General features: G+C 34.7%; 2 protein-coding genes across 2 annotated transcripts; both read right to left on the minus strand.

The window, feature by feature from the left end:
* Nucleotides 1–2474: 2474 nt before the first annotated feature.
* On the minus strand, nt 2475–4959 carry LOC143592214 (chitin-inducible gibberellin-responsive protein 1-like). The gene is made up of 2 exons (XM_077072178.1): nt 4925–4959; nt 2475–4239 (listed from the first exon to the last, which is right to left on the minus strand). The coding sequence occupies exon 2, from the start codon at nt 4189–4191 to the stop codon at nt 2620–2622; it is 1572 nt and encodes a 523-aa protein (XP_076928293.1). The 5' UTR covers nt 4192–4239; nt 4925–4959; the 3' UTR covers nt 2475–2619.
* A 14208-nt stretch (nt 4960–19167) lies between these two features.
* Nucleotides 19168–25262, minus strand: LOC143592215 (uncharacterized). The gene is made up of 7 exons (XM_077072179.1): nt 25140–25262; nt 23822–24209; nt 22580–23249; nt 22072–22283; nt 21307–21542; nt 19705–21230; nt 19168–19497 (listed from the first exon to the last, which is right to left on the minus strand). Exons 1-7 carry the CDS (start codon nt 25260–25262, stop codon nt 19218–19220), a joined length of 3435 nt encoding a protein of 1144 aa, XP_076928294.1. The 3' UTR covers nt 19168–19217.
* Between the last annotated feature and the right edge of the window lie 623 nt (nt 25263–25885).

A 25885-nucleotide genomic window follows, 5' to 3' on the forward strand; every position in this document is an offset into this window, starting at 1 on the left:
TATAGCTTTTTATGAATTAAGCTTGTGATTTTTATTAATGTTAGTTTTATAAAGTTCTAATTGGATATTACAATTTACATTAAATACAAATTAATCTAAGTTATTTTGTATCTTTATGAAGTGTGAATGTGTGATAACTTTTACTAAATTTTATAATATGGTGTTGCTGAACGTATCCTTTGTCATATGATTTTTATTACACGTACACCCATTTGAACTTAATCTATTACCATTTTCCCTTAATATTATTTACTTACATACTAGTCCCTCTAACATTTTTACATAATAATCTTCACTAAATAAATCAAATTAAAAACTATTTTGTTATTATTAATTTTTTTGTTATTATCATTGTTAATATTATTATATATTTTCTTATTTTTAGTAGTATCAATATTAGTACCAGTCTCTTTCACCACACACGCACACACATATTTATATATAGTTTTATAATATAATAATGTATTGACAAAGATAATAATAAATTGTATTTTGATCAAGGACAATAAACACAAAATGAGAAAAATAAAAAAATTAAAAAAAAAATAAGAGTAAACATTAAAGAAATAAGAAAATAAAAATAAAACTTTTGAAGAAAGACCATAAGGTTTAAAATATGTTATAGGATGGTAATATGACAAATAAAATTGTTGAATGAAGTCAAAGTTCAGGGGATGAGATTACATTTAGCCTAACCCTTTTATAATTTTTAAGATGGTAATAATTAATTGGGTACTACTAAACGTACCCCGCTCTCGTTCGTTTTTACTAAACACACTCCCTCCCTCAAGTTTTATATTAGTACAATTCAGGCATTTTTGTTGTTTGTTTTGTCATTTTGTTATATTTATTTTTTTATCATTATTTTTTTAAATCTATTTTTATTTAAAAGTTTATTTTTATATTTATCTTTTCATGTATATTAAAAAAAATTAACATAAAACAAAAACATTTTTTTTATTATTTAAAAAACGTTGTTTTTCTTGTTTTAAAAAATGTTTTTTTTCTATATTTGTTTTAATCTTTTTGGAAAGTGTTTTTTTAATATAAGAGATAGTTTACATTCTTTTAAAAAAGTCATATTGTTTTTATTTAATAAAAGGGTTAGATAACATATAACTTGATAAACAAATATGGCTCTTATCTCATGAACATTAATCTCATGTACCCGAACCTAACAAAAAAATCAAATTGTTTTGAACACGTTTTATTAAAAATAAAAATAAACAACTAACTAGAGAAAGTATACAAAACTTTTTAATACATGTAAAAAATACACAAACTTTTAATAATAGCTTAAAGAAATAAACTAATAGAAAGACTATAAAACAAAAATAAAAAACTTAATAGTTTTTTATTTGATATTTTGAGATAATTATATAAAAAAAATTAGAGGGACTAATATGTCATTGCAAATGTTAAGGGAAATGAAGTTCAGGAGGGGTGTATGTTTAGCAAAGGAGGAGGTACGTTTAGCCTTACCCTAATTAAAATTAGAGAATATCTCATAGAATAGTAACCAACTTTCAAAAGTGTTTCAATTAGGTCACTCATGCATATTTTTCCTCAAATCGGGTCACTAAATCTTCAAATCGAGCGTCACCGATTTTTGTGTGCGTCAAGAAAGAAATTGAGGATAAGATGTGGGGGTCGGAATTTGCAAATATGTAATTATATTTAAAACATTTTAAAAAAAACTTTAATTATATCAAAATTCAAAAATAAAAAATAAAATATGCGTCGCCACTCAACGTCAACATCAAAAAATAGATAAAAAGATTTCCTATGTGAAACAATAAAGAAAAACACTAAAAAACATGTTAAAACCTTTCATTTAATAAAGTATGATTGGAACATTTATAAAGTTGAGTGATTTAATTGAAACACTTTTGAAATTTGAAACACTTTTGAAATTTAGTTACTATTATATGAAATTGTCCTTAAATTATTATATGTTTTTAAAAAATGGTGTTGTTGAAGACTATAAACATGTCAGAATTTGTCGCTTCTAAAATACTTAAAACTCAAAACTGGTCCAAATAGAGTTACCAACACCCGTGACCACCACCTACCAGTTGTCTCCACCACCTTGCGACCACCACCACCTGACGTTGGCAACCATATAGTAGAAGTCGTGCAAAACTTTAAAAAGGCAAGTTCCTAATGAGTTTTCACTACTTGCAAGTCCCTCAGTAAATCAATTTCAATAAACATATAAACAGAGTTTATATATAGCATAAGTTGTAAAAGAACCATGAACAAACTTGTTGGTTCAAAGCAACTCATATCTATTAAGTGAATGATGTGCATAACCTAAGGTCACCCTAACAAATCATATTGGTTAATAACACTTACATAAGAATGAATCATGGTTCTCAAATCTCAATGTCAATTAAAAGTATATATTAATATATCAAAGATCCTCAATTATGGTTTAATCCACCATAACATGTTTGTGATCAATAAATAAATCATTCTTTAAATTCCATATATTCCATAAATGAAACATGAATAACAAAGCAAGAAACATGAATTGAACTCTACATCCATACAACTCTACCAACAACAATAAACAAATCTATATAACTAAAACTATTATTAACCCCACAACCCAAAACCTCAATGCCAAGCAGATGCTGATATAAGATCTCTATCTTTCCACCCCAACAACATAGCTCCATCTTTCTCCACCAAATTATAACTATCCGAGTAGCGCGCTAACAAATCCCTAATAACCGAATTCACATACCCGCTCAACGGGTACTGAGTAAACCCCGCCATAGTCAACCAAGACCTCCATTTTCTAAACAACTCATGTCTTTCCACTCTCTCTTTACCTTCACACGCGATAACGTTAACTATGTCCCGAGCCAAACTATGTTGTTCAACGTTTATCCTGTCTTTTCTGTCCCGACCCAAAATCGCATCCATCGACTCAAACACCGCAGAGTAGAAATCCAAAGTCTCCAAGAATCTTGGAAAAAAGGCAGCTGTGTTCGTGTTCGATTCTTGTTCGACTAACGTAACCACTTTCGGTGAAAACGACTTCACCAAGCGTAACAGCCCGTCACGCGGGTTATTCACATCAACACTTTCATCGGGCATGTGGTGGAGCTGAAACGGAAAATTAAACACGACGGCCTCACCAGGCCGGACATCGAGCAGTTCTTTCGTCACGAACGGCGCGTAAACCGACAGCGCTTTAAACTCAACTGGGATTTTAAACATTTTTGAAACCGCTTCTAACCGTTTTCCAACTAACTCAAAATTGTCCCCACGCGCGTATATCGATACCGGATCGTCGATTCCCGTGATCCGAACGTGTGGCGGCCCGCCCGGTCGAGCCGCAAGGGCTTGTAACAGAGTCATCCATTTACTTCCTTGACCGATTTGAAAGTCAACTATGTGGATCCGGTCTTCGTTTCTGCAAGCTTCCGCGATCGCACCGTTTGCAGCCATGTACCCGAACTTCAAATACGGGCATACGTCGTATAGAATATACATGTACGAAAGTAAATCTTTGCCTTCAGGTTCGCGACTTCTTAAAGCCCGATAAATATGATTACCCGATAACTCGCGTCGAGCCACCAACCCTACCACCATGTAAGCACCGAGCCGCTGGATCGGGTCACCGGTAATGGAAACCAAAGTGCGTGCGCGTTCGACTAGATTCTCGAACTCGTTAATATTGTCACCAGCTAGAGCACTTGCACATGCAATAAGCAATTGCTTTAGATCAATATTATTACTATAACTACTGCTAGTAGTGGTACCAGATAGACCATATGTTGGGCTGTGTACTAGTTGGGTTTGAACCATGTTTGAAGTTGACCCGGTGGGTTCGTGGGCCCACTGTTGCGGCCATCTGGATTGAGCGGGCGGGTTCATGGGCATGGATACTTCTTCATCAGGAGCCATAAGTGTCATTTCGATATCTTGAAGTGCATTTTTCATGTAGTGAATATTATCCGGTAGGTTAAACGAGCTGCAAGCTTCAAAGGAAGAAGGACTAGCGCCCGCGCTTAATGTTTCCGAATCAAAGGTGGTTGAAAAGGGGCAGTTTGGGGAGTTGCGCGCCTCGAGTTTTAGGGATTCGATAAGTGGTGAACCGATGGGAGTTTTCGGATTAGGTGAGGAGTAAGGTGAGGGTTGACTGGTTAATCTGTAAGCATGAAAGTGGTCTGAGCCCATGGGATGGATCAGATGTTGTACATCATTTGCTTGTTTTCAAGGTTAATTCTGCAATGAAATATATGCGAATACGGTTATTACTCGAGTAATCAAACAACCATAAGAACAACAAATTATATGTCAATTTAGCATAAAAAGCCATGCCACTTTTGGAATAAAGATCAATAACCCTAAGAACTCCTAAAATCTCATGAATAATTGGCAAAGAATCAAACTAATTAATCATATGACCGAAGAAAGTTAAATATGTATCATATGATCAAAAGTTCAAAACTTTATTTGAAAAAATACAACTAGGGATGCAAAAATATAACTAAAACAATTAATTAGCAATAAATGAGTCGAACTCAAGCTTGAAAAACTACTCAGGAGCCAAGCTCGATATTTAGGAATAGAGCTCAAAACGAGCCACACTCACGCTAGAGCTTGAAAACAACTCAGAACCAGAGCTTGGGCTTGAAAAACTACTTACGAGCCATGCTCGAGCTTTAAAAATAAAGCTATAAAGCTCAAAACGAACCGAGCTCGTTTACTCCCCTAAACTCAACCTACCAACCAAAACCCAAAATAATCAACTCCTTGACTCAATATCATTCAATTAACCAAACACCCACAAAAAAAATCGAAAAAAACAAAACTTTTTTCTCTTAGGTATTTCATCAAACACCTTACAGGCAATACTTAAACTTCATATTCTCAACAAATAAATAGAAACCCTAGTGAAATTACGTACCTTAAGCAACACGAAAGATAACCAGATAGCTGAAAATAACAACAATAACAATTATTATTAAATAATTAAATTTGATGTTCTGTGTGTTGTGTATGAAACTGCAGGAGATTTTGTAAAAACAAGCGGCTGGGGGTCTTATATATGGTGTGAGATAACGGAAGGTAACGGAGCCGTTACACGCGGCGGTATTGACTAAGTGTGAACAAGGACGAACGTTAAATAATTAACGGAGCCCGCCGACCATATCTAAGAGAACATTCTTGGCTGTTTCGTTATTCATACACTGACTGGCATGTTGTAGTCCAGCAAAGCGACCATGTAGAACGTTCTTCACGTTAATCTTACTTTTGCTTAATTAAAAGTACACTTAATAATTTCGTGATTGTCCGATAAGCTTTTATTAGGTAAATGACTTGTTCACGAACACCTAACTGAATGAAATTTCTTGTTTGTGCTGGTTCATTAAGGAAATGAACTAGTTCGTCAACATTTTAGGAATGTCTTATTTGAGTTTGCTAACCGATAAAGGTCAGCGTCAATGGTTTGGTCCATCTACCAAGTTTTTGTTGTTGGTTTTTTTTACATTTATATAATTATATTGATATGTTCGTGTATATATTTTTTATAGTATATAATTTGCTTAAACCTATATGATAAGATTAGAAAAGCCATTAAAGTATATATTAAAAGGCTTTAATGAACAAAAGCAACCAAACAAACATTAGCGAACATAAACTATGTAAATGAACGTTAACGAATACGCTATCGAACACAATAGAACGAACAAGGCATTTATTCGTGTTCGCTCATTTAGCTAATCAAACATAAACGAACTTTTGGTTTGTTTACAACCCTAAGCACACATCGACACAAAGTAGTTTATAACCCATGTCCACATGTGATAAAAATATCAATGTATAAAATACTTAAATATATTAACAATTTTATATGCAGAAAAATGTATTATATACTAAGGTTATTGGATTTAAATACTTTCAACTTTCACATGTTGGTCGGAAACACTCCCAACTAACGTACAAGCCCAACTATCCTTCTAATAACTATCACCCCTCATATTTATTCTCTATTAGTAAATTTGCTCACACTCATTTTGTTATCGTTTATAATTTACAATCTTTGTAGCCTAATGTCCCAACAATCCTTCTAATCAGGCAGGCCCATAGGGGTGGAGGGGTGGTCAACGGCCACAGGACCGGCACCCCGTTAGGCCCGAATTTTTTTTAAAAAAAATATTATTTATATTTTTATTAAAAATAATATGTATATTTAATGTTTAAACTCAATTACATGACCACTAGCTTGGTCTAGTGGCAAAGGGATGTTAATTTCAACCAAAAGGTTATGGTATTTAGTCTCATTTAAGACATGTTTAATCCTATTGTTATACAAAAGTTTTTTACACAACCCAAATTATAACCAAGTAAACCAATATAAAAATTAATTGTCTAAACCAACAAAATACTCATTTTTAAATAAGGCCCAAAAAAAAATTCGCCTTCGGCCCAAAACTTTTTTTGCTTTCTCGGAGTCGGGCCTGCTTTTAATTTCGGTTCAAAGAAAAGAAAGAGACAGACATAAAGGGAAGTCGAAAGACATAGAGGGGTAAATGTCATCGGGTGAGAGAGAGAGAGTGGCAGAGATAATGAACCGGTCGTTGATGGCACAGCTAGCATACGCGGAAATCTTCATCACCTAACCCATCGTCGTCGTTTTACAATATGTTAACAACTCACCATAAATTTCTCTTCTAGACCTGGTGATAATGAATCTGAAGGTTCAACCTACCAATTTCTAATCGTTCATGTTTGGTGTAGTCGGGAGTGTGTTTCGAGCTTAACCACTTATTCTTCTTCCTTCGTGATCGACGAGTTGGAGACTAATGAAGTATACGTATGCTCGTCCCCCATCAATGTATTTTTTTTTGTTTTACGTGCCCGTCTTGTTTGAATTTAAATAAAGGTGTCATGGCACTGGTCTGTTTGTTTGATTTGTTTAAACTTTAAAGTCTAAGAGGCTGTTTGGTAGCCTCTTAACAGTCATTAAGAGACTGCATCTTAATGACTCATAAACTCTTAATGGCTAAGATGTAGCCTTAAGTCTAAATGGTTAAGAGGTAACCATTAAGAGGTAGTCTCTTAACCATTCAGACTTAAGGTTACCTTTTAACCATTAAGAGGTTATGAGCTATTAAGATGTAGCCTCCTAATGACTGTTAAGATGCTACCTAACAACTCGTAAGTCATTAGTTTATATCCGTTGTAATTCTCCCATATAAAAGGGATTAAATTTTCATTCGATGCACATGTCTAGTTATCAATTAATAAAAAAAACCTTATGTTAAACCCTAGTTTATTTATCCCCATGGATTATATGCACTAATCTTATCTTCATTTGTTTGCTCTCTCAAAATAGTTCACGGTCGATCTAACAAGCACGCTTCTGACTACCACTATACTGATCCCGATGTTCAAAGGGGAGGGATATGAATACTAGAGTATTTGTATGAAGACCATTCTCATGTCAAGAGATCTGTGGGACCTAGTTCAAGATCTATGGGTTCTAGTTCAAAAGGGATGCTCATGCTATGCTCATTATACAGTTGGTCGTGCATGATCAGTTATTATCTAGGGTTGTTGCTACTTCCTACAACTAAAGAAACACGAGATATATTGAAGGTGGAGTATGATGGTGACTCTCAAGTAAAGGATGTCAAGTTTTAAGGATACGCAGTGATGAACAAGCCTTACAAGTTATGCAAGAATCAAGAAACTTTAGAAACAATGTAGGGCCTCACTTGGGAGAACCCTAATAGGCAGACTCGCTTCTTCTCTCGTTGCATATACGGATGCAGATTAGGTGGGGTGTTCTGACATCCACTGTTCTACTAATTGTTATTGTGTTTATTACGGTTCTAACCTCATTTCGTAGTAATCTAAACATCATGAATCATTTCCAGGTCTGGTGCTGAGGCAGAATATCACGGGGTCACCACATTGTTGCTAAAACTTGTTGGTTGAGAAATTTTATTGTTGGAACTGGGCAAACCCCTATGTCAAGCAACTCTAGTTTATTATGATAAGGTAAGCGCGATCTATTTATTCAGTAATCTCGTTCAACAACATACCAAACAAATTGAACATTGCATATGTTTCATCAGTGAGCAAATCCAACAAAGACAAGTTCGCATTCTTCACGTGCCTTCTCAGTACCCAGTGGTTGATATCTTCACCAAAGGCCTTCCCCGGGTCCTTTTCAATGGCTTCCAGTCCAGTCTCAATCTCCGCTCCTCCACTTCAACTATAGGGTATAATAGGCCCTACATTTGGCACATATTTAGCACTAATATTATGTGTTGTATTACGTGATTTGATTGTGTATTATCTCAAAATAGAGATTAATATCGTAATTATATAGAGTAAAGAATGAATGAGAAAGGGGCAAATATTCATCACTATCAATTTTGTTACGTTCTCGGCGCTTAGAGCATCCACAACGACAAACCTTCACAAACCATCACATCAACATCACGTCAGATTCCAAACTTTTCTTAAAACCCAAACTTTCTTCCATAACAACAAACTTTTACAAACCTTATTAAAATATTATTAAAACTATATATGTATAATATATATACATATGCATGTGAGAGGGTGGGAAAATGGACCCACCACCCCCTTGTTTGTTACAGGTTTGCATATTCAAACCTACTCTCACAAACTTTACATCACAACAATATATTAAGCTCACTCTTATTTGTCTCTCTTATCAACTCATCCAAACCTAAAATATTATACACTTGTTGTGGATGCTCTTCCTTGTTACTAATTTACTGACCATTGGATTTCTTGAATTGCTTAAAAAGTCCAACATAAAAGCTTATACGCTTGGTTCCAATAATTGGATACCACATTTAAAGTCAAGTAAATTAAATTTTGTAAAATATTTAACCAAAAGAAAATTGAATCCATGTGTTTTACATTTTCCACATCATCATCATTTGTCTTCAAACATATGTTACTAGTAGTCAAAACTTTGAGCATAAAATAATAATAAATATATTAAAACATCATCGTCTAAACCATTTGTTTTATTAGACAGTTTACTTTTATTATATTTAACGGTTAATACAATTTCGTACATCCTCAATATGTTATTGGACTATTTTCTAATAATTTGACCCGTCTTAAAAGGCGATTATAATATTATTTAGCTCTATGTTGACCATTGTGACTAGCTCAAATTAATCTATCTCCATCAACCTTAATGCATAACTGCAAAAGCTTACATGAGATTTCATTCTATAACGTTAGAACAATAGATGATAAAAGGTTAAAGGGTTGTATGGAAATTTTGTCATGAGTTATTAAGATGTCTGACCGATTGAAATGTTCATCTGAATCGCTTCATAGTATTCTAAAACTTACTTATTAAGAAGTTCCATGAACCATTAAGAAGTGTCTTTTATGTTAATAAAACACACTTCACATCTAACTGATTCAGATATAGCATCTTAATGAAATAATTAAAAGACTAGTTAACGAAGATTAGGTATGCACCCAATAATAATCATTTCCTCATATTTGAGTCCATTGAGCCAACCATACTATGATAGTCCAACTGATCCGCCTTTCTTTTGTATAGTTGTAATTATTCTCGTGGGCGTACTACAAGACTAGAGGCACATCAAATCGACTTTTGATACCTAGCACGTGAATTGACTTGCTCTAAATTGTTGTCATTCTCGTGGGCGTGCTACGATAGCCTGTTCTATTGTTGAAAAGTTTGGTGAAAAAAAACATTTTTCATCAAGTATAAAAGTACATGTTTCACTGATTCTGAAGCGCCTATCGAATTCTATAACCATAAAACCGACCGATTAAAGCATATAGAAAAACACAATCATAAAACTAGACCAATAATTGGTTTGATAATTTCACAATTTTAAACCGAACCGTAAAATCCGTGATTATATCCTCCTAGACATACACGTGCATTTGTAAGTTATAAGGGAAAGGAATTTTGATTCCGTTAGTTACTTTCAACGGTATGAAAGCCCGCCTTTTGGGTGTAATAATGAATCAAAAGTTTAAGAATACTAGATCTTTTCATATGTCCCACGTGGTCCCATCATATAATATTTAATGAGTACTATATTTTTTGATTTTTATTATTATATTTTACGTGTTTTTATTACTTTATCCTAGAGATCTAGAGTGAGGAAAGTGTAAAGAAAATAACAAAGCATATTGTGTTGTTTTTTTTTTGTTTTTTTTAGAACGGCAAATTTATAGAAAGGCTAGCGGGGAAACTAGCAAAAACCCAAGACAGAACCAAAGAAACAAACCAGACAGCCTAAACACCAAAAAAAACCTCTAGAAGTCTAACAAGGGAACACATGAACAAGCATCAAGCAAAGAGACCTAGATAACCAAACCTCATTCTCGGGATCTAAACCTTTCTTCTTCTATAACCTTCGAAACAAGATCTTCCGTACCCTCAAAATTCATCCCCAATAACAAAGCATATTGTGTTGTTACTTTCCAAAAGGAACAGGCAAAAGAAGGTTTCTATAGTTTTAAATTTAAATTTAAATAAACTATAATTTCTATATAGACAAAAATGCTTTCTTCATAAACTTTAAAATAAATTGTATAAATAGTCTTCGGATTTCATAACTAAATTATATATGTACAAAAAATATGTAAACAGGAACAGTAAATATATAAACATCAATGATGATGTATTATTGTATTTATAAAACTTATAAAAAATTATATATAAACAAAAGAATAAAAAAGAGTTATTACATAGATAGTCCTTGTCGTTTATGTAAAGAAAATATTACTAAAAATCTAAAACTTACCAATTACCATAAAGTGTGTAATATATAAAAGTCTTACAAAGAGAATTAAGATACTAGGTACAAATTTTAAAACTAAATTGCGTTCTCAATCCGTGATATTTTGGAATTGTATAAGTTTTCTCTTTTGTCAAAATGGAAGCTAAGGCGTTTCATGTCGTTTGCCTTACAACGATATAGTGTATTTGGAGGTCGAGAAACTCGGTAGTCTATGAAGGGGAAACGGTTTCACTAAATGAGGAAATTGACGAGATTAAAGCCTTAAGCTTTTTGTGGGTGAGGAATAGATCAAGGAATACAAACCTTGTATGGGAAAGATGGGCTTCTTTTGATTTTGATCGGGGTTAAGGGTGTAACGGGTGGTTTGGGTGTTGAAAAGTTTAGTTTTTTGTGTTTGGTGGTTGTTTTCTTGGTGTTGCTAGCTTTGGTTCGAGAAAGTTAATAAATTTTGTTGGTCGTTTAAAAAAAATGTAACACACCAAAAAAGTAAAATAGTTATTGATTTAAACAAATACTTTCATATTTTATAACTTAATAAGATTGTGTGTAGTGGGTTGGCGCCCCACTACACCCCATCACTTTAACGCCAATGATCCCATTTTGCAATGGGCGCCCATGCTCTTGAGCCTTTTTGGGCACTAAGGGGATAACGGACCGGGGGACTTTCTATGTGGGGTCATAACCTTTTCAAACAATCACACATTCACACTATACCACTTAATTTTTATATAAAAAGAATAAAATTACAATTGTGTTATTAAGTTAAACAATTACATGTTTTTTAATAAAAGAAATTATATATAATGACGTGACTTGACATGACATTTTTCACTTCTAAGTCAAACCATTACATTTAGTCTAATAATGGATTCGTCTCCAATGATATAACTATTGTTTGACTAGTTGGCATTCGTTCTTATGCTAGGTGTATGAAAGAATTTTAACATGTTTTAACAGCAAAATTTCACTTTTAATTGAACTTGCAAAGATTTAAACATATAATCTTACACTTGTGAAGGAGGACATTATACCACTAGACCACTAGGTCACAGGTAAGAAATAGTTTAATTGATGTACCCTAACAAAGAATATTAAAAAGATCAAAACGTAATGAAATTTAGCACCGTATAACAACCTAGTAATCAAACTTGTTTGATTTCTTTCAATTTTCAAAGTCTTTGAAATCTTACATTAAAAGTCCATAGGAAAATAAGTCCTTTTTTTATAAATTTGTCCATGATTGCAAATATCACGTACAACTATATATTAAATAAACAAATTTTAATTCACTGTGAATAAAATAGTCAAAGACAATGTGTTTTTAATTATCTGAGTCATCGACCTTATCTATAAGACAAAAATAACTATTCAAATTGGGCAGTTTGTTCATATTTTAGGCTACCAAAGAAGAAAATGGACGAAATTGATTATGAACTATATTGGTCATTAGGACGTCACCTTTTTTAAGAAAATCATATGGCATATTTTTCGGTCTTCTATTGAAGTGCAAGGAAACTTCCAAGGAAACTTTTATTAGAAATTTAGAATAAAACAATTACTAGCAAGAACTAGTAAGATACTAGGCAGTGACGGATCTAGAAAAAAATCCTAGGGATAACCTAGAGTTTTGTTTTGAACGGAGGGGCGGTAGTAGATCCATAAATTTTTTTATAGGGATTAGATTTTTACGCCAGATGCATGCCAATAAACTAATTGGTTCGGGTCGAATCATATTTCATTTGTATCATTGAGGGCCCACAAACCACCTGCTCATATTTTATTTTTTGAACGGCTATTTGAATCATTGACCGTTCATATTTTATTTTTTCTAATTGCTATTTGGATCATTGACTGACCGTGAACGGATCAAATCATATTTGTATCTCATATGATTATCTATTCATCTAGCTTTGTATTTCATAAAAAGAATATGTTTATATATTATAAACATTATTTCTATACAAAGTAAGCATTAGAAAAACATCATTAAATATTCATAAATCATCAACTAAAAACATAAACTAAAAAACGATAATAGGTAAAGTAAAAAAATATATATATATATTCAACCCAAAAAGAAGCCAAAATTTGGTTTATTAATATGTATCTAATTTGACTAGTTAATTATTTCTAGTCCAAGTGGTTATGACGAGTCATCCAAATACTTCGATTTTTCACCTATAGGCTATTGGTGAGTTTCCTCTTAAAATTAGAATGAAAACAATCTAGTGGGGCAGTGATTAAAATTACTTGTTGAAAGGAAATAGTTTAACTAGTATTGAAAAAGAAAATGTTAAATAATAAAAAAGACAAAAAGTTGACTATTGATAATATGAGTCTATATGTGACTTTACTTTTACACCTACACTCACTAGACTTACCATTTACCCATTTTCTATTTTTAATTCACACTTTTTAAACATCTTCTTCAACCTCTAGGCCTCCACTTTAAGCTCCCACCATCTTCTCAAATTCACCGGAAATACATCGGAAATTTTCTGAGCCCAAGTTCATTTTTGGTCTGCTTTGTCTCTAAGGGTATCCTAATACTTACTCAGGGGTAACCTATACATAAAAAAGAGAAAAAAGAAAAAAAAAATTACACTAATTTTACATTTCACCGACAAAGTTGAGGGGTAACCCGGGCTACCCCTAAGCCTTATATAGATCCGCCCCTGATACTAGGCCTATAAAACAAAAATAGTGATTCTATTTAAATTATACTAATCTTTTCAATCCAAGTAATTAAATATCGTCATATTTTTAATCTAAAGAAGATAGTCTGCCTTGAATCTTTTCATCATTCTTCTTGAAATTAATAATAGTCTTTAGTTTCACTTTTTGCCACATCACCATAGTATGCTTAAAAAGATGAGTAGATGGTCTATAGATTCAAAGTGCTTGTCCACAAACATCACAAATCCTAGTTGGTATAAAAATGTTCCTTTTTCCCAATTTCACCCTTGTTAGAATTCTACTTAGACCTACTCTACCCAAGAGATTGTCATGTGGGAAAATCTCTTCTTTACTCAATAGTTTAATGAAACGAACCAAAAAGATGCCTGAAGTGTCGCCTCCCGAAGACAACCGATCTATGTTGTTGTTCAGTGGCGACTTTCGTGACTCCTCGAAACAATGAAATAACTCACTGATTTCATCTATAGATGACAGTGTTTGAGTCCATGACTCATTAAAAACGAACGCACCACTAACACCGCTTGATTTCATGTTTGCCACAACACACATCTTATCTTTCTCTGACTTAAATAAATTTGGGAAAATATCCTTTAGTTTATCATTCCTAATTAAACCAGCTATCACACCAAAAGAGTGTATCCTCTTCATTGCCAATCGATGGTATCATAAGCGCGTTCAAGTTGATGTTTTAATTTCTTAGCTCATTAATTATCCTAATAATATTGCTCCGCAGTTACACCTTTCTCGTTTGTTTGTAAACATTGAAGATTAATAATAAATGAACGATCCAAATTGTTTTCTTTCAATTCTTCTTGTAACTTCATTTCTAAATAGCATTTCATATAACCTATACATGTTTATTTCAACATCAACAATAAAATATAAGCACACAAACTACAATTGTTACAAAAATATTGTTTAGATGGAGTTAATACACATAAATATCTCCATGTGTAGGGGATAACATGATCAACAACATAATACATCATACATGAAAAATGATCGTGCAAGCCAATTCATAAACATCTACACACTATACGATAAAATTAAAAACATAATAAAACGAGTAAAAACCATACATATTTTAATGTTTGCAGCTTAAATAAAACTATAAATTATAAGGAATAAAACATCTAACACTAGCTAGTTTTTGTGGATAGCTAGTTTTGATTGCATAATGTATGATAAAAACCAAAAATATATAACAAATATTGACAGTCATGTTGACCCGTTTAGTTAAAAGGAACCTTAGGTAGTTAATTCAAACCGTAAATATTCAATTAAATTACGAATATGTTATATGTCATTAAAAATTTTTAACCATTAATTAAACGATCAAATTGTCGAGATCCTTCTCGCATGGCTTACATTTTATTGATTGTATTAAGGTTGATGTTGATTTCTCTAGCACAAATAAATATATGAATTACGTTCAGATTCATTAAGTCCACTTAGACCTCAAGACCAAAAGTTTAATTTTCTAAGACAAAAATGGTTATCCAACAATGACATGTGTTTTGTATATATGTTTATGAACTAATATAAAAGGATTTAAATCTAAGATGTTTGGTTCATACATATTTTTCTTTTCTATTTAAGGAACTAAAATATAACTAATTAAAATTAGATTAGAACATGTGTAAAAATGAAATTTCAATTTTGTAAGCTGGATTGAATGATGTTGTTATACTTGACAAAAAACAATCATGTTTTATTATTATGGTTGTTAAAAAGAAAAAGGAATATGGTGAAGGAGAGTATCCAAAGAACACATATTATATTATAGTTATATTTAATTCCATACGTCATAATCGTTTGTGAGGTACCTGTTTTAGAATTGAAGTGGTCCAATGATCCAATCTGTCACACGTGGTGTATAGGTGTGAATGCAAAAGCAAGTTAATGTACGTACGGTGTGAATATTAAAAAGGTCAACAGTAATGGGCCGTCAGGAAGCAGAGACTGGTCCAACAAAAGTCTCGATCTATGGTGTACACTGTACAGCAATACAGGTGAGTTTGATACGTTGACTTGGGTTTGTTGGTAGTTAGAAGTGCACAAACGGCTATTTTTAGGAACCGGAATCGGATAGGAACCAATTTCAGGTATGATCAACAAAAGTCAAAACCTTGTCATGTTCCGGGTATCGATTGGGTTTTCCAGGTTTTTTTCGGGTTTCGGGTCAGGTCGGGTTTTGACTAGGTAAAGGTGGAACCGGTTCCGGCGAATCTGGGTCGGTTCTAGTTCCGGATACAGGTTTGGTGAGAAACCAAATATCAGGTTATACCCCCGGGTCGGGTACGGATAAGGACCGATTTCGGTATTTTGTGCATTGATAGTTATGGACATATGGTTAAGCTAGTAGTTAATAATTAGATAAATATTTGTGAACGTTTTATAGTTATCATAATAAATGATTTAAAAGAAGTATTCCAACATGACACTCAAGCTGAAATTGGTGATGGTGGTACCATTTGAGAAACACCCACACACACAAGTTAGAGGTGTACAAAACCAGTTTTCTTTTCAAAACGAACCGGTTTAGGTTTTGCATGGTCAAACCAGTTCGGTTTAGAAACCGGTTTCTGCGTAGAACAAGTCGAGCCGATCCAAACTGGTTGGGTTTGGTTTAGAACCTCTTTAACCGGCCCGGTTAAACTAGTTTTGAAAACAAAACTGGTTTGATTGTGAAAAGGCTGAACCGCTATACGAACCGACGGCTCGGCTCGGTTTGGTTTGGTTTGGGAACCGGTTTGATTGAAATCGGTTTTAGATGTGAACCGGTCCAATGTCGAAGCTTGGACTGAGGCACCGGGGGGCGAGCTCAAAATGCATACAAAATTTCACAAACGAGGGGGGGCTCAAATTTTCGGCCGAAAACGGGTAAATTTACACTACTGCGCAAAAAAACAGGGGGTGCCGGGGCCACCCCCGGGCCTCGATGAAGCTTCGCCCCGGCCCGCTATCATGTTGGACTCGTTTATTTGTTAGTTTTATATTTAGTAATCATAAGACTTTGTTTGGGCTTGTTTTATATGAGTTGGGCCGAAGCCCACAATAGACTATTGGGTTAGTATGGATAGAGGGCACAAATCGGGTTTTCTAAATACACGGGTTCGGGTATGACCGGGTACGGGTATGACCGGGTATTGGTAATAGTCGGGTAGGGTTCGGGTCGGGTATTGTCTCTAAAAATCATACCCTATGCATCGGGTTCGGGTATGGTATAGAACCGGGTATTCTAAAACCGGGTATTTGAATACCCTATTATCGGGTATTGAAAAAACTCTATTTACGGGTTTTTTCGGGTTTTTTTCCGGTATTTTTTTATATAGATTGGATTTTTTAAAAGTTTACACTTTTTAGGGGTATTATTCGGGTATTTTTAAGGTATTTTTCGGGTATACATCGGGTATTTGAAATACCCGGTTTCGGGTATTGGAAAATCTCGGTTCCGGGTTCGGGTATTACCGGGTACCAATTGGGTTTTCGGGTATTACCGGGTACAAATCGGGTCCGGTTCGGGTTCGGGTTTTAGTGCCAAAATGCATACCCTATCCGTACCCTACGGGTAGGGTCGGGTTCGGGTATTAAAAACCCGGGTATTAGAAAAACCGGTTCCAGGTATTTATTTCGGGTCCGGTTCCGGATTCGGGTTTTTTGTGCACCTCTAAGTATGGATGTACATGCACCGATTATGTTACATGTTTAGAGGAAACATAAGCGTAAAAATAGGAAAACCAATAAGGAAACTAATTTAAAGATAAAATTAAATAGTAACTTGCCTTGCAATCCAAGTGTTCATTACTTAATCTAGAAGACGTTTAGTTAGTTTATATAAAGGGATAGATTAACAGTTTGTAATATCAGAAGCCTACTTATAGTTTCTTTTACTTATTTCATTAGTTTGTGTTTGTAACAATGGTGTCCAATAACAAGATCAAGAGTGGTATCAAACCCACACTCTCCACATCGAGTTCAACCGGAAGTTCAGCGTGGCCAATTGGTATTCAGATTTCAAAACCGAACCAAAGTCACAATGGTAGGTATTTCGATAATGATGCAACAACTTATAAGGGAGGACCAAAGTTTGGAAGGAGGCCAAAAGGTGTTCGGTTCACAGAACCGGACCAAAGTTACAATGGTAGATGTTTCGATGATGCCTATTTTGAAGCTGATAGTAGTTGTGTTTCGAAAAGATATACGACAACTTATAAGGGACATAATTATCGGCCAGTTTGCGAATGATCAAAGAGGATATTCGGATCGAACCAAAGAGCATCATTATTTGAAGAAAAATATTTGTCATTGTGAACTTGTGACATAATCAAGTTTAGCTTAAAATAAGCAGCATCAACTTCCTTATTAGAACAATTTCTTTATTAAGTTTCTTTATCAATTTACGTGTATGGTTTCTATTTCTTTTTAATATCATATAGAACGTTTATTGCTTATATTCCATATTTTTATTAATTTTGTGTATTTCTCAATTTATAATTATGTTTTAACTCGTGAAGGTTCAGTTTAAATTTTTCAAAAGTTGGAATTTTGTTGTCTACTGTTACAATATATTTATAAATTTCCTTATCGGAATGCTTACTTAAACATGTACTCCGTATATATTTTTTTGAAAAGACAAACGAAAAATTCCATTAATAAAAAACAACGATACATACAAGCACTGGGCCTAGCAAGAAGCTAGACACAACCAGCCCCGAGACATTCCATACACCCGATTACATTTATTTTAGCCTAACTCGGTTACACTTTGAACCTACACCGATCCTCCCCCGAGAGCGATGTTCCATCTGATCTATTTTTTATTCAAAGGTTACCAAGCGTCTTGATTTCACCTTTTAATACAAATTAATGATTAAAATGCTTTAAAGCGCCAAACTCAACAGTAATGGCCAGTTCGACTAATCCAAGTTTTCTTTTTAAAGTTAGTGAAAACTAATCACCTCGAAAACTAAAAAATGGTTCAAACCATTAACAATTTTTCTTAAAACTTGTGAAACCAACAAACTATTTATTGAAAAAGTTGGGTCTTGTCTCCAATTGGAAGGGACGGCGTAGCATGGGGAGGGTTAAGTGCAAAGGTGCATAAATCGGGTTCTGGGCCAAACTGGTTCGGGTTATCAACCGACTGAAGTTGGGTCAACAAATATCAAAACCGGGTTCTAGCCAAACATGCAATGAGCCATATGTATATGGCTCATGGCTCATTGCATGTTCGGCTAGAACCCGGTTTACATACATGATGAAATTTGTAATTAACTAGTTGAAAAAAGTTAAACAAGATCCCAAGCACTCTTAAAAGGTTTTCATATTTTGACAACATCATCATACTACTCTTGCATAATCAATAATTCTTGCATAACACTAACTAGCCTATGAAAGGTCAAAAAATCCATTGTACATCACTATATACAATCATTTCAAGTTTTCATCCTCCACTCAACAATACACAAAAGATTGAGTAGGGTGTTCTTGTATTGAGATTTACAACAATTTACATTCATATACCAACATGATCATTTTCTTCTTTACTCTCAACATATGGTACAACGGCAAGGGTGCTGCTACACTGCTACCCTCTCCTTTTCCTAATCAAAAGTAACAACTCGTCAGCAAATGTGTGTCGTTTTCGGTGAAATTTATTTTACTTTAGTGTGGAAATATAAAATACCTTATATGTCAGGAAACGAATATGGATTAGTCCTCGTCTGAACTTGAATTGGAACTAGAACTAAACGAATCCACACGTCTCATAGCAATGGCGGGAATAAGTCGCTGGTGTGGAACACGAAATGGGACTTTTTCCGTTTCTGAAGCTTTTCCACTCGTTTCCTCAACGTCTTTCTTTTGACTCGCGGGTTGTGAATCATCAGCGTCCTGTGTTTTATGTTGTAACTCGTCGTCTTCCTCTTCTTTCCCAGCTTGTACATCACTATTTTCCTCTGTCCTAAGTTGTACATCATCAATTTCATCCGGCCTACGGTGAAAATTCTCGGGTTGCACATCATCAATTTCATGTGTCCTAGGTGATGAAACATCTTCTGAACTTGAGGTCGAACTAAACGAATCCACACGTCTCATAGCAATGGCGGGAATAACTCGTTGTGGAACATGAAATGGGACCTTCTCGGTTTCTGAACCTTTCCCACTCGTTTCCTCAACATTTATGTTTTGACTCACGGGCTGTGAATCATCAGTTTCCTGTGTCTTATGTTGTGATATTTTGACTTCCTCATCATTTTCCTCTTTCCTAGGTTGTACATCATTATTTTCCGTTGTCCTAGGTTGTAAATTCCCATTTTCACGAGTCTCGTGTTGCACATCATCAGTTTCATGGGTCCTAGGTGATGAAACATCTTCTGAACTTGAGCTCGAACTAGAACTAAACGAATCCACACGTCTCATAGCAATGGTGGGAATAACTCGTTGGTGTGGAACACGAAACGGGACCTTCTCGGTTTCCGAAGCCTTCCCACTCGTTTCCTCAACATCTTTGTTTTGACTCACGGGTTGTGAATCATCGGTTTCCTGTGTCTTATGTTGTGACTCTTTGACTTCCTCATCGTTTTCCTCTTTCCTAGGTTGTACATCATTATTTTCCGTTGTCCTAGGTTGTACATCATTATTTTCCATTGTCCTAGGTTGTACATCATTACTTTCCTCTAACCTAGGTTGTAAATTCCCATTGTCATGTGTCTCGTGTTGCACATCATCAGTTTCATGTAACCTAGGTGATGAAGCATCCTCTGTTTGTTTCATCCTAGGTTCCGAAACATCTGTTGTCTCAGATGATGACATATCTTTCTTTTCTGTCTGCTTAGAAGGCGAAACATCTTCTGTTTGTGTAATCCTAGGTTCTGAAACATCCGTTGTTTGTGCCATCCTAGATTCTTTACCATCTTTCGACTCGGCTGTCGAAACCTCTTTCATTTCTGTCTTCGAGGAAGTGTCTTTCTTAATCGTCATCTTAATCGGTCTTACAAGAGGATTATTCTTAATCTCTTTACAAACTTTATCCAAAATTATTAAAAAATCGCGAACAATCACAAACAATCTCAACCCTTCATCCTTTCCCGCCTTCCCATGAAAATAATCCGCGGTGTCCTTTACAAGCGCCATTATTTTCTTTTCTTCCTCAAGCATCCACATCACATCCTTCTCAGCATCTTTTGCAAAATTAGCCAAAATAACCGCAAACTCGTCCTCGTCGTCATCACCATTTTCTTGACCTGTGTTCTTCAAATCCGTGTTTATAAACTCGCGTGCTTTGATAAGCGCGTGTCCAAATTTAGAAACCGTGCCAGTCAACCCTTCGGCATCAAGAATGGCGGCTTTCTTGACGTCATCAAGTTCACTGCTCAAACTAGAAACCACTTGAAGTCCAAGGTTGCGATAATATTCATCGGAATCTTGAGAACTGTTGGCGGATTCTTCTAGAAGCTCATCGGAAGTTAAGCTGGAGGATCTTTTGGTTTGGGCGGTTTTAGCGGCCCGTATGCCTTCAGCTCGGATGATTTCAAGGACAACAAAATGTAAAAGAGTTGTTTTTCCATCCACACCTTTTACATCGGAAAGTTTTAAGAGTGTGTCAAGTTTAAATGCTTGTGCACTCCCGCGGAATGTTCCGTCGTTCATACGGTTCCCGGTTTTTAAAACGGCTTCCAGGAGTTTAAGGAATAATCGGCTCTTCTTAAGCTGTATACAAGCAGCCTGTACAAACAACCATAAAATCAGACAAATGGATAATAAAACAAAAGAATAAAGCGAAAATGAACAAAAGTTTGACCTCTAATGTTTGGAAGGACTCCTTAGTGACATCTTGTTCCTCTTGAAGTGTGCACATAAAAAGTAATGACTCGAGCCGTCTAAAAGCAAATGGAATTTCCACTAAGTGTTTTAAAAACCGATCTGCAGCTCCGAGGCGAGACATGTCCCCGTCATACAGCCGTAGCTTCAACTCTTCTTCTCCCGTTGGTGCCATTTTCAATAAAGTTTGAATAAGTTCTACGGGGAGCTCACTTCCTAATTACATTTATAACTGTTTTTAGAAGAAAAAAATGATAAACAATAAAACACAATCTCAAGAAGAAAGTAACTCTTTTAGAGCTTGTGAAGACCATTTTGAGCCGTGTACTCATGAATGGGTCGAATTGAGTTGTGTTTTATCTCAAATGGGTTAGAGTCATAGAAAGTCTGTTCTTAGTGAACACCCTCTAAAAGGTTTAATTCATAATGTATAATATTGCTTTAGTTATATTATATTGTAATCACAACTAACATTTTAACCCTTTATAAATCTTTTATTTCCTAAAAGACAAAAAGTGTTTGTGTGTTGGCCCGTTTCCACTGCCCCTAAAAAAACAGAAACTGCGCAGACCTTCCACGGTAATTGATATTTAGGCCCAAATTCATTATTTTGGGCCACTTTTTTTGGCCCAAAAGTTCAAGCCCAAGTGGCAAAACCGAACCAAACCAATTGTGAAAACCGAAAAAAACCTAAACCGGCCTATGCACACCCCTACTTATTTCTTATAATAAGTAAAAGAATTACCTTCTTTAAGTGCATCACAAACTTCATTTGTCGTCACATTCAGTGCTTTTAGAAGAATGGACAAATTTTGCGCCTTCTTCGGATCAATAATTTGAACCAAATTTGATGAGGGGTCTAGTGATGAACTCTTCTTGTTATTGTTGTTGTTACCTTTCTTTTTCTCAGTATGAGTACTATATCCAAACAAATTTTCAATCATCTCTTCATTAAACCTGTTCATTAAAAAACACATCACGTTTCAGAAGCTTAGTTCTTTATAAAAATTAAAACCTATAAATTGCATGAAGAATTATATTTCTTTTTTTTGTTTTTGTTTTTTTAACCTAAGGGTATTCTGGTCATTTTTATAAAAACTTAACAGAAAAGTTAGGCAGTTAGCCTCTATTATTCATCTTAAGGACCAAACATATTTTTTAAACTTGGGGGCCGAAACCACTATCTGGACATACCAGTATACCAGAGAAATCAGATTTATAATATATTATAAAAATTATGAACCACAACTTACTGGAACGAACCGGCTCGAATTTGACTCCAAACCATTGCTTGATCAGGGTTAGCCATGTTAACCTTATCCCAAAAGAACGGCTTTAGCTTCGCTTTGTTAGCATCATCACCATCAACCTCACCCGGTTCAGATGAATTAGGGCGGGCAGATTTAAACCCTGGGCCAGGCGGCTTAGGTGGCGGTCGACCGCCACTTGGTGGAGGTGGTGGGGCTGGACCTTTCTTAAATGGTGGTGGTGGAGGTGGCGCTTTTCCAGACGACGGCGGTGGTGGTGGCGGTGGGGCTGCAGAAGGCGGTGGCTTAGCAGTTGGAGGCCGCCTGCCCGAAGGAACTCGGGCAGGCGGCACTGGAACTGGAACTGCAGCGACAGGTGATCGGTTAGGTGGAGAATGAGTGTTGGCAGGTGGGCATTGGACGGTTAGATCGGTTCTGCCAGGTGGGGTCTTTAAAGCCAAATCTGGTCTGCCAGGTGGCGGTTTTAGAGGGGCTATTCCAGAAGCGGTTAAAATTCCGGGTGGTGGTTCTAATGGGATACCTAATGATACACTTAAATTTAAAGATGAGTTTGTTTTTTGTAGGTCTGAAGTGGTGGTACCAAACGATTGATTACCGATGATTGTAGGATTTTTAATGGAGTTTTGTATGTTATATGAAGATTTTTGTGAAGAACCTGAAAGATTAACATCATATTAATATCCAACATGCAAACAAGCTTGAATCCTGTAGATAATATGATCAAAGATTGCATAAAACTTAAGCTTTTGATGTGATTTTTGGGCATTTTGCACAAGTTAGAAAAAAATTAACTTGATCAAACTTTAAGGACACAATAACTTATACGGGTTACCTTAAATCAAAAATCTTGAAACTTTTTGGAGTTTTTATCAACTTTTTGAAAGTTAAATTTTTTTCCCATTATACATTTATGCGGGTTAGCTTAAGTCAAAAATCTTGAAACTTTGAGAATTTTTATCAATCTTTTGAAGTTTAAAGGCTTTTTCCCATCGTAAGGGTTCCATAAATCAAAAATTTTGAAAGTTTGGGAGTTTTTATCAATCTTTTAAAAGTTAAATGGTTTTTCCCACTAACAGGTTACCTTAAATCAAAACTCTTGAAACTTTGAGAATTTTTACCGATCTTTTGAAAAACGGATTTTAAGGATATACCCGTTACAAAAACCAGAAACCAAACCAAACAGGCCATTGGAGTTACTTTTATGCAATAACTTGTTAAAAAAATTACCATTCAAGAACTCGCGCCTACTCAAGCTCAAAAGAGGCTTTTCATCATTCTGCACTCCACCATAAGTCTTTGTATACCAACAAAAGATCAGGGTAGCAAGAAAAAACGTAATAGCTGCAGCAGAAACAACCACCATAATAATTGTTGTACTATCAATGCTGCCACCCGTTTCTGCTTTAGAAACAATAAAGGGAATGGGTTCTATTTCTTTATCCAAAGAAGAACTGTCGTGTTCTTCAGACAACTTGCGTCTTATAGGAACAGCATCTGGCCTTCTAATATTATTGTTATGATCCCTCAAACAGTCGATTATAGCTTGATCAATGTCGTTATATTGAAGATCTGGAAGAGCTTCTGCTGATCCACAATCAACAAATAACTGTTCAATCTGCAAGATACCATAATGGAATGTGGTTGAAGCAAAACGACAAAAAACTAGGTGGGCATGAAAGTAAATTAAAAACTAAGGTAATTGAACCTATCTTGTCAACATTTTATGGATGTAATCAAGTAATCAACACCAAAAACTATATATATTTACATCTAAAGTTTCATGTTATAAACAAAAATCAACTGTCATTTGGTAACGAAAGTGAGCAAGATGGGGTATAAATGAGCCGGGCTTGAGCTCGGCTCATTTATTATTTATTAACTAACTTAATCATTTTTAATGAATTTTATATATTTTGAAAAAATCTTAACGAGCCTAAGCTCGGCTCATTTATTTTTTATTAACTAACTTAATCATTTTTAATGAATTTTATATATTTTGAAAAAATCTTAACGAGCCTAAGCTCGGCTATGCATTGTGAAATAAATACATAGAAGTCCAAAAGAATGAAAACTTAATATACACTAGGCTCGTTAAGGCTCTAGCTTGTATTCGACAAACAAACAGGCTTTATTTGAGGCTTGGGCTCGATAAGGCTCGTCTTTTTTCGAGCGTCTCAGCTTGTTTGCACCCCGAGCCATAACGAATAGTGGGTGAAGTAAAACAACAAAAACGGCAAATTAACAGCTGTCTGAACCTATCTTAATTAACCCCAATTAATGTAAGTAAACAAGTAACTAACACTAATAACTATATAAATTTACATCCAAACTTGATGAAAGAAACAAAAAAGCATTTGGTAATAACTGTGGGTGAAGCAAAACAACAAACACCTGGTGGGCATGAAAGTAAACCACGAATTAAAACCAATCTTAAAAACCAATTAATGTAAGTAATCAAGTAACTAACACCAAAAAACAAACTATTATGTATATATATATAATAAATTAAGCTTAAAAATGAGCAAGAACAGAAGAGAGTGGGTACCGTTGTTTCCTCTTGATTCTGATTCTCCATTGGTGGTGGTGTTGGTGTGGCCAAAGGGAAAAGTATAATAATAATAATAATAATAACAATTGCAATGAACAAAACCATCCCTTCGGCACCCATTATTTAATATATGAATATTAAATCAGCAGTAGCAATGTAGGTGCAATGATCATCGTCGACCACATGAAATCATCGTCGTAGGTAGGTCAATAACTGATAATAATAATTGGGGTATAATAATAAATATCGAATTCTGGGTTTCCTCATTCAAAATTACGAGCAATGTGAATCAAATGATTGAAAAGGACAGAATTTGATTCAGTTAGGGTTAGATTTTTTAAATAAAACCTTGAAATTAGGTTCACGTTTGGATGAATAAATGTAATAAGAAACACAAATTTATTATTATTATTATTATTATTATTATTTAATCCTATCAAATTCAAATAAATATGATTAATTCAACTAATGATATCTTTTTTCTTTTTTTATGACTATCAACTTATAAAGCATGGTTATCTTGAGTAAGCCAGTAGCAAAACACAAACCTATGCACCCGTTATTGCAGGCAATGCTAGATAGCTCAATATCAACGTCTCCTGTTTAGGACCCGTCATAGTAAAACCCGGTTGGAATTGAATTCAAACTTAAAACATTATTACATTCAACCCAAATTTTCATTTCTTCTTTTGTAATGGCAGTATAGCCATAATTATTGTATTTTTAATTTTATATGCAGTCAT

Source organism: Bidens hawaiensis, unplaced genomic scaffold (assembly GCF_021521415.1).
Source record: "Bidens hawaiensis isolate Kalapana, Puna unplaced genomic scaffold, B.hawaiensis_p1.1 tig00040610_1, whole genome shotgun sequence".
NCBI lineage: Eukaryota > Viridiplantae > Streptophyta > Magnoliopsida > Asterales > Asteraceae > Bidens > Bidens hawaiensis.